Source organism: Azolla caroliniana, unplaced genomic scaffold, assembly GCF_043228905.1.
Source record: "Azolla caroliniana isolate FFs.n. ecotype wild unplaced genomic scaffold, voAzoCaro1.0.p SCAF_6, whole genome shotgun sequence".
Classification (NCBI taxonomy): Eukaryota; Viridiplantae; Streptophyta; class Polypodiopsida; order Salviniales; family Salviniaceae; genus Azolla; species Azolla caroliniana.
Genome location: NW_028230441.1, coordinates 16,095,889 through 16,110,181, shown reverse-complemented (window position 1 = coordinate 16,110,181; position 14,293 = coordinate 16,095,889). Strand labels below are relative to the sequence as shown.

At 37.9% G+C, this 14,293-nt stretch overlaps 1 protein-coding gene across 1 annotated transcript; it reads left to right on the top strand.

Moving 5' to 3' along the window:
* The first annotated feature begins 580 nt into the window (after positions 1–580).
* Positions 581–9,323, top strand: LOC147863190 (uncharacterized). Its single transcript, XM_087321096.1, has 6 exons — positions 581–669; positions 6,008–7,957; positions 8,039–8,089; positions 8,306–8,404; positions 8,500–8,655; positions 8,737–9,323. The coding sequence occupies exons 2-6, from the start codon at positions 6,059–6,061 to the stop codon at positions 8,866–8,868; spliced, it is 2,337 nt and encodes a 778-aa protein (XP_087177222.1). The 5' UTR covers positions 581–669; positions 6,008–6,058; the 3' UTR covers positions 8,869–9,323.
* The last annotated feature ends 4,970 nt before the right edge of the window (positions 9,324–14,293 follow it).

Here is a 14,293-nt window from a genome sequence, read left to right as displayed (position 1 = left end):
TTTCCTCTCCGCAACCCCAGCCTTTCCTTTATCCTTCCTTCCTTCCTTCCTTCCATTCATCCTCTCTCTCTCTCTCTCTCTGTTTCGCTTCAACTCTCTCTCTCTCTCTCTCTCTCTCTACACACACACACACACACACACACACAGAGTCAGATGGTCATAACGATTTAGGTTTGAGAGCTCTCATCGTGAAGCTGGCCAAGCAAATCTCGGTCGCAAGCAAAGCAAATCCCGGTCCCACGAAAAGAAGATCAAGAACCCTCCTGCCCATCATTTTCTGTGGTACGAGGTAAGTCTCTGCCTCTCTCTCTTCTTGCGGTTCATGTTTATTATCGCTTGTCCGTTTCTTGGGATGGGTCTATGTTTAACGATCCTTGAGATATTACTTGCTACGTTTCCTCTTTGTTCATTGAATTTACATAGTCTGACGAGTTATCCATTTTACGTTCCTTCTGTCAACCATCTACCTCATTTTCCGTCGTCTTTGTATGACCATACCCTCTTAGAAGAGTGCGGAGTAATGTTTTAACCATTATTTTGTAAACCTCATACGCTCTATTTTCTCAAAATAGTGAATCTTCTCACTGGGTAATAACCCCAAAATATTCCTTGCTCTGGATACTTTTTTTATTATTTGCATTCAAAGGAGATCGGAGAAATATTGTTCACGTCAGTCATCATTCACATTCTTTTCTAAAATAATCTGGCTAGTTCCAAGAAAATTCTGCATGTACTGAAATGAATGTAGCAGCATACGTTTTATCCTTCATTTGCTCCTAATAATAGAAAACATTAGTTCATGAAGCGTGATGTGAACTTCTTTTAACATACTGGTAGAAGCTTAACAATCCTATCTATCACATGTGATTGATCATATATGTATGCATGATAAGGCACAGCATACATTAATCCTTCTTTAGGAAACAATGGTTCATGACAATAATTTGCTTGAAGTGGTTGTGATGCTCTAGGATTACCAATGACCCTTTATCAGATGATCCTATCACAGGAAGTGGTCATTTAAGGCAACAAGGAGTGATTCGAGAATTAGATGGAGAATGTAAGGTTTATCCCAATCGGGATACATGAAGTGACACAATTCTATTTGCAGTTGTTCAAAACAGCCTTGTGGTGCATGTAGCCCTTAGGGCAGCTTTATTCTTAGCTAGTAGAAGGATCTCGAAAAGTCTGCTTAGCATCACCCAATCTTTTTATTTACTGTCTTTTTATGTATGTATGAGATCTTTGTAATATAATTTAGCTTTGAGAGATGAGATGATTGAGCTTCATGGTCAAATCATCTCATTTCCTGTGTCCCCATAGAAGATATCCCTAAGAAGAAACAAATTCACCATTTTCCCTCCTTTGCAGCATCAATGCACACGATATTATACACCAAACCAATTTCCTCTAAATCTTCTCAAAATTAACTGCAAATCTGTTGGTGAAACAATATGAAAGTCAGGGACAACCCAAAATTTGCATACCATGTCCACAGACCCTGCTTCTGTTTCATTAATGCTACCAAGCTTTGTCTTCATAATGTTGTTCACCCTCTAGCACATCCTTGATGTATATGGGCTCTTCGATATGTGTTGAAACAACTTTGAGGGTGGTGATTAACATCTTTAACTGTAACATAACTTTTATACAATCAGTGACAATTGAAACTATACTTGAAAAGAGATTAAGACTCCAGAAGAATATATCGCCATGCACTGATTAGCCCCAAAGCTTAGTGCTCTGGTAAGTATTTCTCTATTTTTCCAAGTAAAATTAAAATATTACTAAAGTATTTTATCCAGCACAACAAAAGTTTTTAAGCATGAACCTGCAGGAGTATCCTAACTGACATCTCTTGCATTAGAATCTTGGTCTGTGAAATTGCAAGTTGAGTTGAATACTGTTCAAATGAGAAAATTTTCATGAAATGAAGGCAGATGATTGGGCTGAGATTCTGGGTCAAACGTGCATATTTACTTGGACAAACATTACCACTTCTGACAGTGGTCCATTCAGATGCTTATGTTATACAAAGCTATTGAACCTCATTCACATGTGAAAATCACGGATTCATATGCTGAAACTCAAAACACACACAATCAGATTAATACCAGGGATGACTAATCTCCTACAAGAAATAACAATAGCGTATAGTGTGAGATGCGTGTTCATCGAGAATACAGCATTATTCCTTTATGAAGAAATGCAGCTTCATTGCTGATCCGACCTTCGATTTTGCTAATTTGTTTAGTTTTGTCTTCAAATAGTGTCAAGTAACATACCTGGAGTTGGGCAGAAATCAGCAATCAGATGTGTAATGGGCTGGTTTTCACCATTAGATTGATTCGGGCATGCTTATCATTTTGAGGCACCGGATCTAGTTTTGTCTTTGTTTTGATTGTAATTTTATCTTTGATACTCCAATGAAGAGTTTTTCCTTGAGTGAGCCAGAAAACCAGCAATTGAAATATTCCTATTGACTGGTGTCACCATGAGACTGGACAGGGACATGCCGAAAATTCCTTGGCACTGATTGGAACAAATAACAAGTCATCCAAACATGTTATTAAGGCCAATAATGAACTGGTTTCCCCCTACAGCAGAGACATTTCAGCGTTTTCAGCAAACATTCTATTAACTAGTACAAGTGATAAGTTCGATTACATGATAGCTTTTCTCCTTGAAGGCCAAGTGTATCAAACAAATATGATTTTCTATTTGTTTGAGTTGACTCTTGATGTCAAAGTAAAGAACTTTAGTAAGTATCAAGATATTTGTGTTCAGTAAACAATTACATCGGATGCTGTATAATGCTGTTGGACAAACAATTGTAAGAAAAACTACATTGCCTGTTATCAGACATTTAATTGTGTCATTAAGGGATTGTTTCTGGCATCTGACAACAATGTTTTAATTTGTAGTCTGTTATGAATAAAATCCATCATCCCACTTGATGAGAGAAATGAGACATAAATTTGGGCATATATATTTGTGCCATCTATCGTTATGAGTGGCGTCCTTGATTATGCATGAAGAAAGCAATGTAGTTGCATTTTCCAATTGATGACCACATAAATTACTTAAACAATCTACATTTTTTGCAAGTGAGATAAATCCATGCATTTTGCCAAGTTGTGATTCCTCATTGATGTGCAGCTAAAATACATGCATATTTGGATAAAGTCCCTATGCAAATGGACCCGAAGTTGCTAATATTTGAAAGGATAAAGTATGTGTCGTGTTTTAGCAAAAAGTATAGATGATAGTCTTCTATATGATATTCGAAAGTATAGGTCACAAAAGTCATGAACTTACTACCTAATTCAATACAAAATTATTATTAACGTGTACAGTGTATACCACCAATTGAAAAAAGGCGTAGGGTTCAATGAGAGAGAGGTTTGAGATAAGTGAGGAGTCTGGAGTCTGGACAAGGATGAGATGCGAGAATGAGTGGCAATAGTGCTCACTTAGTTCTATGTTGGGCTGCTTTCTATTTTGAACGGATGCCACCTTGTCTGAGTAAACATGAAGTATGCTCCCTGTCCCTTGCTTTCCCTCTATGTGCACATCCAATGTTCAACCTGCCTTCTTGCAAACCATTGTTTGAGTGTCTTGAACTTAGCTGGATGAGCAAAGTTTTCTTATGTGGTTTTTCTTTTGTAGGATCCACTTTCCTGGCTAGCCTCGGCAATATGATTATGGTGGTTTGTCCTTACTTTTGAAATGTATCTGTATTGAAAGGCATAGACTTTACTGGCCTGGTTTCAGTATCTATTATGATCTTAATCCCTTAAAGGATGGCACAATTTCTATTTTGTGTTGAAATATTGCTGCACAAACTTCAGTTCCATAAAACAGAGTTTGCATCATATATGTATCAAATACAATTTCTGTTCTCCCATATTTAGGATTTACTCAAATGGCACATGCTCTTAAGTTCCTCTTCCGTTCTCTTAGTTACACACCTGTTCCAATTGTGCTGACGAGGTATGTTAGCTCAAATTAACCTGTATCCTCTTCCGCTCTCTTAGTTAAACACCTGTTCCAATTGTGTTGACTAGGTATGTTCACTCTGATGTACTGGAAACTTTGAACTGCTTACATTTTCTCTCCGTCATAGTACACTACTGGCTCTTGACTCTCAGATTTGAAATTGCATTTTACCATGACTTTGGTCCTACATGTAGAAGCTTATGATCTGAATTTGAAGATCTATCCCCAGCTTTTGCTGTCTCAGTTAGGAATATGCATTGACAACTTCGTCATTGCATGTATGCCATGTGATCCAATTTTGAGGTATGCACTGGATCAAAATTTTATATCAGATCTAGGGCATGATGTTTGACATAATCCTCGATGTAATTGCCATCTCTCTTTGATTTCTCATTCTCATGTTATCATCCAAATAGAGTGGGTTCCACAACCCTCGATGTATGGAAGATGATGCACATCATTGGTCTCATGTTTATTGAAGAATAAGAATGTTACTTTTTGGGATTATCTCAGTAAGGCCTTCCATCCTTTTTCCATGGGAAACCTTTACAATTCTAACTCCTAACTCGTATGGACTTGGTTCCATGGGTTGCATAACCCTGTGATTCTGTATTTCATAAGCTTGCATTCATTCTACTTCTTGTGTGAGAGTTCTATCCTCAGTGATGAAGTACTTTGTCTCGTAGGTAGGTATGGAAGATGCTATGCAGATCTTGTGTTTCTTGAAGAATAAGAATGTAGCTTCTGGAATTATCTCATTAAATAACTCCTGCACCGTTCTTCCATGGGAAACCTTTACAATTCCAACTTCCAACTCGTATTAGCCTTGGTTCCATGGGTTGCAAAACCCTTGCTTCTGTATTTCATAAGCTTGCATTCTTTCTGCCTCTTGTATGAGAGTTCTATCCTCACTGATGAAGTACTTCGTCTTGTAGGTAGGTGGGAGTGCTCCCGAGTATCATGGCATGTATTTGCTTAACAGGGGAGAGATAATCAAATTGTGAAGGAAATGAGTTTTTCTGTATGTAGAGTGCAACCCTGTGCTTCTGTATTTCATAAGCTTGCCATCTTTCTGCTTTTTTTTGAGATGTCTATCCTCAGTGATGAAGTACTTTGGCTTGTAGGTAGGTGGGGTGTTCCCTAGTATCATGGCATGTATTTGGTTAACAGGGGAGAGATGATCAAATTGTGAAGGAAAAAAGTTGTTCTGTATGTAGAGTGCAACCCTATGCTTCTGTATTTCATAAGCTTGTCATCTTTCTGCTTCTTTTGTGAGAGTTCAATTCTCAGTGATGAAGTACTTTGTCTTGTAGGTAGGTGGGAGTGGCATGTATTTGGTTAACACATTGGAGAGATGATCAAATTGAGAAGGAAAGGTTTTTTTCTGTAGGTAGGGGTATGATTCACACTCGGGAGAGATGCAAATTGAGAAGGAAAGTTACTTTTTTAAAAAGGAGAGAGAATTCTGATGCTTGAGAGAGTTTATCATATTGAGACGGAAAGTTGCTTGGAGAGACAGGGCTGTCACTTGAGTGAGATGATCAAATTGAGTACTAACATTGCTTGTTTTTGAAGGAAAAAGAACTTATGGATTTGTAGCACCGGGCGCAGTTGTAATTGCCCTGAGAAGAAAACCATCGAATGATTACATTTTCTATGTATAACACTGACATCAGAAGAAAACTAATGCTGTTTACTAATGCTGTTTGATTGAATATAGTTTATGTGCAACACCGTCTACAGTTTTAGTTTCCTTGAGAAGGAAATAAGTTTGTTCCACATATAGATAGTACATAAATTTATGAGGTCTCCTAATTTCTGTTTGTCTATTCTTTCTTATTGTGATCGTCTCTTATTTTTTGCATGGAGATATTTATAATATATAGCAACACCAATATTTGTAATTTGTAAATAGTAAACTTGATAATTTTGTAAGGATCAATCGTTATGTATTTTTAACATTCTGCTACCTTTCAAAAGCATGAGATGGCATTTTGTTTTTCCTCAGGTTTTCTTGAGCTGTTATCTGAAGAACAAGAAAATCTCTACCAGAACAAGAATGGAAAGGGATGATAATAATGAGAGCAGGCGAAGCTTTAGTTTAGGCTCAGGGAACGGTACAAACAATAGCTTGTTCAGTGATGTTAATTCTGCTTCCGCTAATGATCCCCTGAAGCGAACCAGATTGGATGGAATGAATCTCCCTCATATTGGAACTGATAGCTATGGTACTCATTCTCACCATTTTCTTCAAGAACATTCTGTCTCTGCTTCTTATCAAGCAAAGCAGCAATGCCTCTGGAGTAATATGTTTGATGGTGAACATAGATCTGGGCTCAACAACATGAGTACAATTAATAAGAGGGATTCTGTACCGAGCCCTTGTGTAGGGTTGGTTAGACATCACGATGTTGATAATACAGGGGATCAAGTAAAGAGGTCAGTTGTGGGATTGGGTATGCAAAATGGGTTTGATTTGCCTCAAACTAGCAACAGTGCAGGTTGTAGCAGCTCGTCAAGCTCAGTTCCAAGTTACCGTAATTCGAGAGTATTAATGCCTCCTGCTGTAACGTGTACAGGTATTGGCTGCATTATTGGGGCTTCTCCTCAATTGGATGGTAGGGAACAGATAAATAACTTGTCAACTTTACCGGAGAAATCTCCTGAGAGTGGTCGAGGGAAAGCTTGTGTATCGAGTGATCATTATAGGGAACCCCATAGATTTCTAAGAAACTGCACTGATGGATTTGGAACAGACTGTGCTGATGGTATGAGTGGAAGTTCTTTGACTTTTTCCAATCAGGGGGTTTCAATTCTGCCATCTCAAGTGGAAAAGGAACGTAGATCAGTACATCCAATAAACTTTGGTTGCAGCTTGATAAATCAGTCTGAAAATTCTAGGCCTGATGAAAGAAAAAATGAACATAAAAGAAAGTTATCTATGATAGAACTTGTCGGTCTCTCACCTCGACAAAACTCACAATCCACAGGATGGAGCAGTGAGTCTCATCAGGATGTGATGGGAGGAAGGAGGTCTCTTAGACCACATTCAAGTGGATCTGGGTCTCTAATGAACCTAAGTATTACAAATGATCCAATGGTACAAATTTGGGACAATTTTTCAGACAATAGAACTGTCTTAAGCAGTGCAAACCTTTCTATACAGCATACGAATAATATCAATGATATAGGTTCAAATTCAGCTGGGCGTTCTGACGGTTTCCTTCAACCATCGGAAGGCCATCCAGTCCCCAGGTTTGAGGACCCAAATCACTCTCAACTAGGATCTCTTTTGGGAAGAAACTTGGACCAATCCATGGCTGCTCCAAATTCACACAATCTATACACCAGAGATACATCATATATGGAACAGCAAATGCCCGAATCTGTTAACCTCACGGATATTTTCAATTGTCAACCGAGTTTATGTAGCAACAGCAGCTCAACATCGTTAAACTTAGCCACACGTGGAGCCATTAACCATTATAATAGGGGTGATATGGCAGCTCCAAGATATTTTGTTCGTGAGAGACCCCCAAACATTAATGATGTAAATCAAATGAATGGCATATCAAATAGGGTTTCCAGAGGTGTAAGAAGAACATTGTTGGATAATGGTGTAGCAATTTCCGATCAGATTCCTAATGCTGCTGCATCAAGAATGACAAATATGTCAGAAATTAGAGACCATGGTAATAACTTATTATGTAATCAAAGATCTGATGCTGAAAATGGAAATAGGAACTTTCTACCTCCACCTCTACCAGCTCCAGGCATTTTGACCTCAGGCCGGCTTTCAAGAACTATATCATCTGGACCGCACTCAGGTAGTCGTGCATCTCTATTTGTGGATGGTCACAATGAAGCTATTCCAAGAGCTCGTATTCAAAATATACTTGGGCTTCCTTTGCCCAATTCACGCATGCCTTACGGAGATCGCCGGAGGTTGCTTTCAGAGGTCCACAAATAAATGTTTATTTGACTTTTGGTAGTTGCATAAACTGTTTTATGCTCATTGAGTTTTTGTTCATATGGGCAGATCTTATCCACATTGGAGCAAGCTTCTAGAAATGAAGATATAAATTTTGAGGTAAGGGTTGTGTCTCAAATGCCAGAACACCATCACATATTGTTGCTGTAGTTTATGAACTGTTCATCAATCTTCTCATCCTTACGATGCATCTAATGAACTCTGAATTTTTATGTCCTCACACTTCTTTATGTTTTCAATAAAACATATGCTATGCAAGCTCTGATGATTCTAGGCAGTAATTGGGTGTCTGATAGCATGAAGATTATGGTACAGGAGTTGGTGATGTTTGATCCTCCGTTTGCTTATCGAGGGGTAGACGTGCGTGATCAACACAGCGATATGCGTTTGGATGTGGATAACATGTCCTATGAGGTAACAGAATAACTTGCAGCTTAACGTACTGCCCTGTATGGAAATGGATTTTCTGATATTTTGAGTTGCATGATTTGGGTTTTGAAATTTTGCAGGAGTTGCTAGCTTTAGAAGAACAGATTGGTAGTGTAAGCACTGGACTAAGCAGTGACATGATATCCACATGCTTGAGTGAGAGTAAGTACTCTTCTTTGGATGCTACACTGGCAACCTTGTCTCAAGAAAGCGACATCAAATGCACTGTTTGCCAGGTGCATATATTGTGAATGTTCTGCAGTATGTATGTTATAACACCATTTGATGTGTTCACTTAATAAACAAAAACTTTACAGGAAGAGTTTGTTGAGGAGGATGAGGTTGGTCGATTGGATTGTGGCCATGGATATCATACAGATTGTATCAGGAAGTGGCTCTTGTTGAAAAATATATGTCCAATATGCAAGGCACCGGCGTACTCCAAGTGATATATTTTTTTTGCATGTGAGTTAACTAACTGTCTGCTGTCGAATTCCTCATGAAAGAAAATGAGAGGGAGGGTTCTTGCAGATATTGTTGACATCAAAGACTTCATTAAACAATTGGCAACAGTTGAATGATACAAGAAGCCAATCATTCAGCATTAGTGCAGACAGAACTTTAATCCTGCCGAATTGGTGGGTGATGATATCTTACTGAACCGTGGTGGGGAAATTGATGATCACCACACATTTAGTCATCGGATATAATTCCATTCAATCACAGCCGTATGTCGCCCACAGTATTTCTATTTGAAAATATATTATATAGGATACTCAGCACATCTGAGTGGGTGCTTGGTGGCCGAGTAGATGATTCCACCTTAATTTATAGAAAACGTATTTGCAAACGGTTTACAAATTGCTGTTACATATAATATTTATTCTATACTGAAGTTTTGCCTTGTTATTTGTGTTATGAACTTGGTGATTTGGTTCAAGTGCCTCTTTATCTTAGTTTCTATGGAATTTTGAATGCCCCAAGACTTATATTATCATTTTTATGCTGTTTCATGTTTTTATCATCCTGTGCCTGTTTTCTAGATAGATCATTAAAGACTGTACTTTTGCTAGAATAATATCCACGACCTTTAACATTTAAATTTTGATGGATTTCTTTGAATGTCTAATAGAACACAATTGATGGAATCCTTCTGAATATTGTCATCTGTTTGGTTGTCTATAGTTGGTCAGTGGTTAAAGGGGGATTGACCATGTAGCTACAAGGTCACTATTGCTTGCAATTGTTTTAATTGCCTTTGATTGGGACCGCACGTTACGTAAATGGATGATATCATAAACGAGGAATTTTCCCATGTCCTTATTTTTTCTTAGTTTGGATGTTAGTAACAAACTCCCATGCGAAAAGATTAGAATTTTATTTTTATGTACTTGTATCATTTAACTTTTCCATTTTTGGATGTTAGTCTGTATCCTGAATGTAGAGTCCTTTTTATCAATCTACAATTTAAAAGGGGAAAGGAAAAGGTGGAAATGAACCGATGATATCAAGGGTATCTGATATGATATCTTCTCCAGTCTTGTTTGGCATTTACATTCAGCTAGCTCTAGTAAGGTGTTCATGAACCCATTTTTATTCTTGTTTGGTTCAAGTGCCTCTTTTTCTTAGTTTCTGGGACACTTCATCTAGCTCAAGTAAGGTATTCACGAACCCATTTTTATTGCTAGATGAAAAGTTGTGCATGAAGTGTAGATGCCATAACCTAAAAATCAGTACACTCTTGTACTCTTCTGTAAGAAACAATTAGTTTAATAGCAGATTGTGGAGGATTATTATAAATAGATTCTAATGGACCTGCAAAGATCCAAAGTATGATGCTTTGGGTTATGATGAACCATCGGATTGTCCAAAACGTAGCGTGGCATTCACATCCCCCAAATAGGTTAGTTCAAAGCTACATCAATGTGATATTGAAGGATGTCAAAAACCCTCTGCTATTGGGATGGGATAAAGGCCGAAGATAGAATGAAATAGAGTCTCACCATGAAGAGCTAAATGGAGTCTAGTGGGAGGACTTCAACTTGGGAATTGGTTTCACACTCCAAGGATAAGTGGGCCCTATCCTATATTGGACAAAGATAAGTAGATCTACCATCCAAAGCATATATTGGAGAGCTCTAACTCAAGAATAGAGCATGATTTCATTCCTAATGATTTAAACAACATGGGATTGATTTTGACGTCATATCTCCTTGATCATGAATATGATGATGTTACAAGGGCGGTAGAAGATGTGTATTCAACATCTAACTATGCCCATTGTGTGGATAGTATGGGAATGTCATTGGAATATATCTTTTGAGTTCACAAGAGGAGCAATATCATTGCAATCAAAACCTCAAGTGTGCACCATGATTAAATTGTGGAAAACTAAATTTCCCTATGAAATCCATCACCCACCACTTGTATTATGAATATTGACCCAAGATTCTTGATACATTTATCAACATATCATTGAAACATGCATGCTTACCCTAGGGGCTATGATTGGAGCCTATCATACATGTTGTGTATAGAAGCTGTTGTGCACACACACACACACACACACACACACACACACACACACACACACACACACAAATAATGTATGTATGTAGAAATATTTGGTGAGAGATTGATGCATGCACGACATAGTAATGGAAAACGACAATTGGATCAACAAAGTGTGAACTCTCCAAGCCCAACTATACATATGAGGAACTTAAGACATGGAGTAGGTGGAAGAATGATAGAGTTGATATTTTCTGAATTTTTTATAGCGATAAGGACATGTTATACATAACCTCTAGCATTGTGGATATAATTTGGGTATTGTTTCCTTGTGTCTCTGACTGTCTAATAGCGCATACACTCTTATCATGACAAGTAGTGACAAACACTACTAGGTGGTGGCTAGTGATTGTAATGAACTATGTAGATGTGTTATATGTGTGTAATGCTAACTTTAATCTTCTGTATGTATGTGTAAATGTATTTGTATTTGTATTTGTATGTGTGTGTAATCTTAACCCTACGTATACCTTGAAATGAGGGAGTAGGCTCAATGTCTCTCTGTTGCAAATCTATAATAAGAGGGATCAAGCGCTTATGAAAAGTGGAATTTGAATCCCCCTTTTGTTATATATATTTTTACAAGAATTTTAAAACACGTTGCTACGCACGACCCATTGCAATGTGTGCAAGTGTGAAACGTTGCATAAATTGTGTAGACATCACTATGTGACATGCATAGATTGACATATTCGCATTTGTGGGGTTTCCCATTCGAATGCAAACGAATATGCATACGAATGTATGGTCAAGTATTCGTTTAACCCAAAAGAAGAAGAAGAAGAAGAGTACAAGAACTCCCTCCTTTCTTAGTTTCCTGGGATACAAAAAAAGGGACTTCATAATAAAAAGGGTCATTAAAAGAGGGACTATAAAAAGGGACATTAAAAGAGGGACTTGACACTAATAAAGTTTTATAATAAATGTAAAAGTATTCGTTTTATTTTTAATAAATAAAAAAAATAAAATAAAGGGTCATTTACTCCTCACTTTTTATTCTCTCAAAATTTATGGATATTTTTATCTTGACATTAAAATTTTGACTTCACACTGATCATATTTCTATAATAAATATAAAAATACTAGTATTTTTTTAAATTAATTAATTAAAATAAAGGTTCATAAACTTCCCCCATTTTTTTTTGACACTATAAAGGAGAGTTAATACTAATCATATTTTTATAATCTATTAATGAATGATTATTCTTTTTTAGTGAGTTAAATTGATTTAAATAAAAAAATGAACTAATTAATATTTTGTATATTTATTTTGCAAAACGAATGGTTTTATAATATTCTTGGGGCCATTTCGTATTCTTGAATATTCCGAATATCACGCATGGAGAATATGACGAATATCACACATGTGTCAATCTATGGTGACATGATTATAATTTATAATGGCATGTCTTGCACGTCTTCAGTGTCACCACGCGACACAAAAAAAAAGATGTCACTAAAACCCTTGTTTATTATAGTGATACATACACATAGGGCAAAAAATTGACGGGCGTCATGCCCGTCAAAGGCCATTTTGTTGTAAAAAACATACACCTAAAAAAAATTGTCCATCAAGTGACATATAAAGTTTAAATTTTCATTTTCACATGAAAGGCCCCTAAAAATTATAATGTCAAACGTGTGTAGTATCAATATGTACTACGAAGTGTGTAATATATATGATAATTGTAAAGAATTGGTGATGATTCTGTGTAGCGGAAGATATGTGTGTGTGTGTGAGAGAGAGAGAGAGAGAGAGAGAGAGAGAATACAGGAAAATATAGAAAAACAAAAAACTATATTAACACCAGCAAGAATGAGCCAACAATTACAAAGAGAGGGAGAAGGTGCTTATGTAGTCACCTTCTCTCTAAGTTTTCTCATTGAAACGACCCCTTGAGAAAGGGGTCGAGCCTTAACTACTTAACGAATATGTGTCATAGGATATTAACTTTTATGACACACTAGTTACTATGGGGTGTTCACACACTTGAGTGTCCTAGAGTGTGTTCCCACACACGGCAAGTCGAGTTTGATTCTCAACATGCCCCCCTTCAAAACACAACATGCCAGATTGTTGGTTCGGAAAAGGTCTTCAAGTTGGCTTTGAGTCGAAGAACTTAAGCTTTGGATGGCTGGTTCACTCCTGCCCCACAAGCTTGGTTGGTTGACAGTCAAAAGACCTAGGTTCATCGTGAATTTCCATAGGTTGTCAATCCCTAGGGCCTTGGTGAAGATCTCAGCCGCTGCAGGTTCGTGTTGATGTGTTGTAGGTCGACATCCTCGACCAGAACACGCTCTTGGATGAAGTGATAATGCACTTCGATGTGCTTGATCGGAACGTGGAAAACTGTGTTTCGAGCTAGGTGAATACTACTTGTATTGTTGCAATAGAGGAGAATCAGATCTAATATGGGAATATGCCTAGATTCTTCAATATCCGTTTTAGCCAAACGACTTCACATGTGGCAACTACCGCGCCCCTGTATTCAGCCTCTATGCTCGACAGTGCGGCTGTCGACTACTTTTTACTACTTAAGGATATGGCTCCGCTGTCGAGGGAGAAGACGAACCCTAAGGTTGATCGTTTGTAAGTTTTGTAGCCGTCCTAGTCAATATCTGTGTACCCTTCACGTCGTATCGGTGTGGCTGATTTGTAGAAGATGCCAAAATCCATGGTTACACTCACAGACCTTCACACTCGCTTAGCACAATCGAGATGGATGTCTCTTGGAATTTGCATGAACTGGCTAAGGAGGCTGATAGGGTAATTGTGAGGTTGATGAGGCTTTCGACTAGCTGACGATAGAGCGTCGGCTCACACTCTCTTGTGCCTGAGTCGGCATCGAGCTTTAGGTTGCGATCGAGAGGGGTAATGATGGGCTTACACCGTGTCATCCCAAACTTGTAGAGAAGATTGAGGATATAATGCCTTTGAGAAAGCATGATGCCGTTAGGAGTCCGAATTACTTCTATTCCTAGAAAGTAATGGAGCTCCTTCATGTCTTTCATTTCGAATCAGTTGGAGAGGAGCTTCTTGATCTGCTCAATGTCGGCTAAGTGACCTCCTCCTATGACCAAGTCATCCACATAAATGATGATAAATACCTATCCTCTAGAGTCGCTTTAGATGAATAGAGAGTTGTCAGACTTGGACATGTTGAAGCCGATTTGATGAAGATATGGGGTTTTCTTCGAATGCCATGCTCTCGGTGCCTGCTTGAGGCCGTAGAGAGGGTTTTTCAGTCGACATACCGCTTGTGGGTGTGTGCTCAACTTGAAGCCTGGTGGTTGTACCATGTT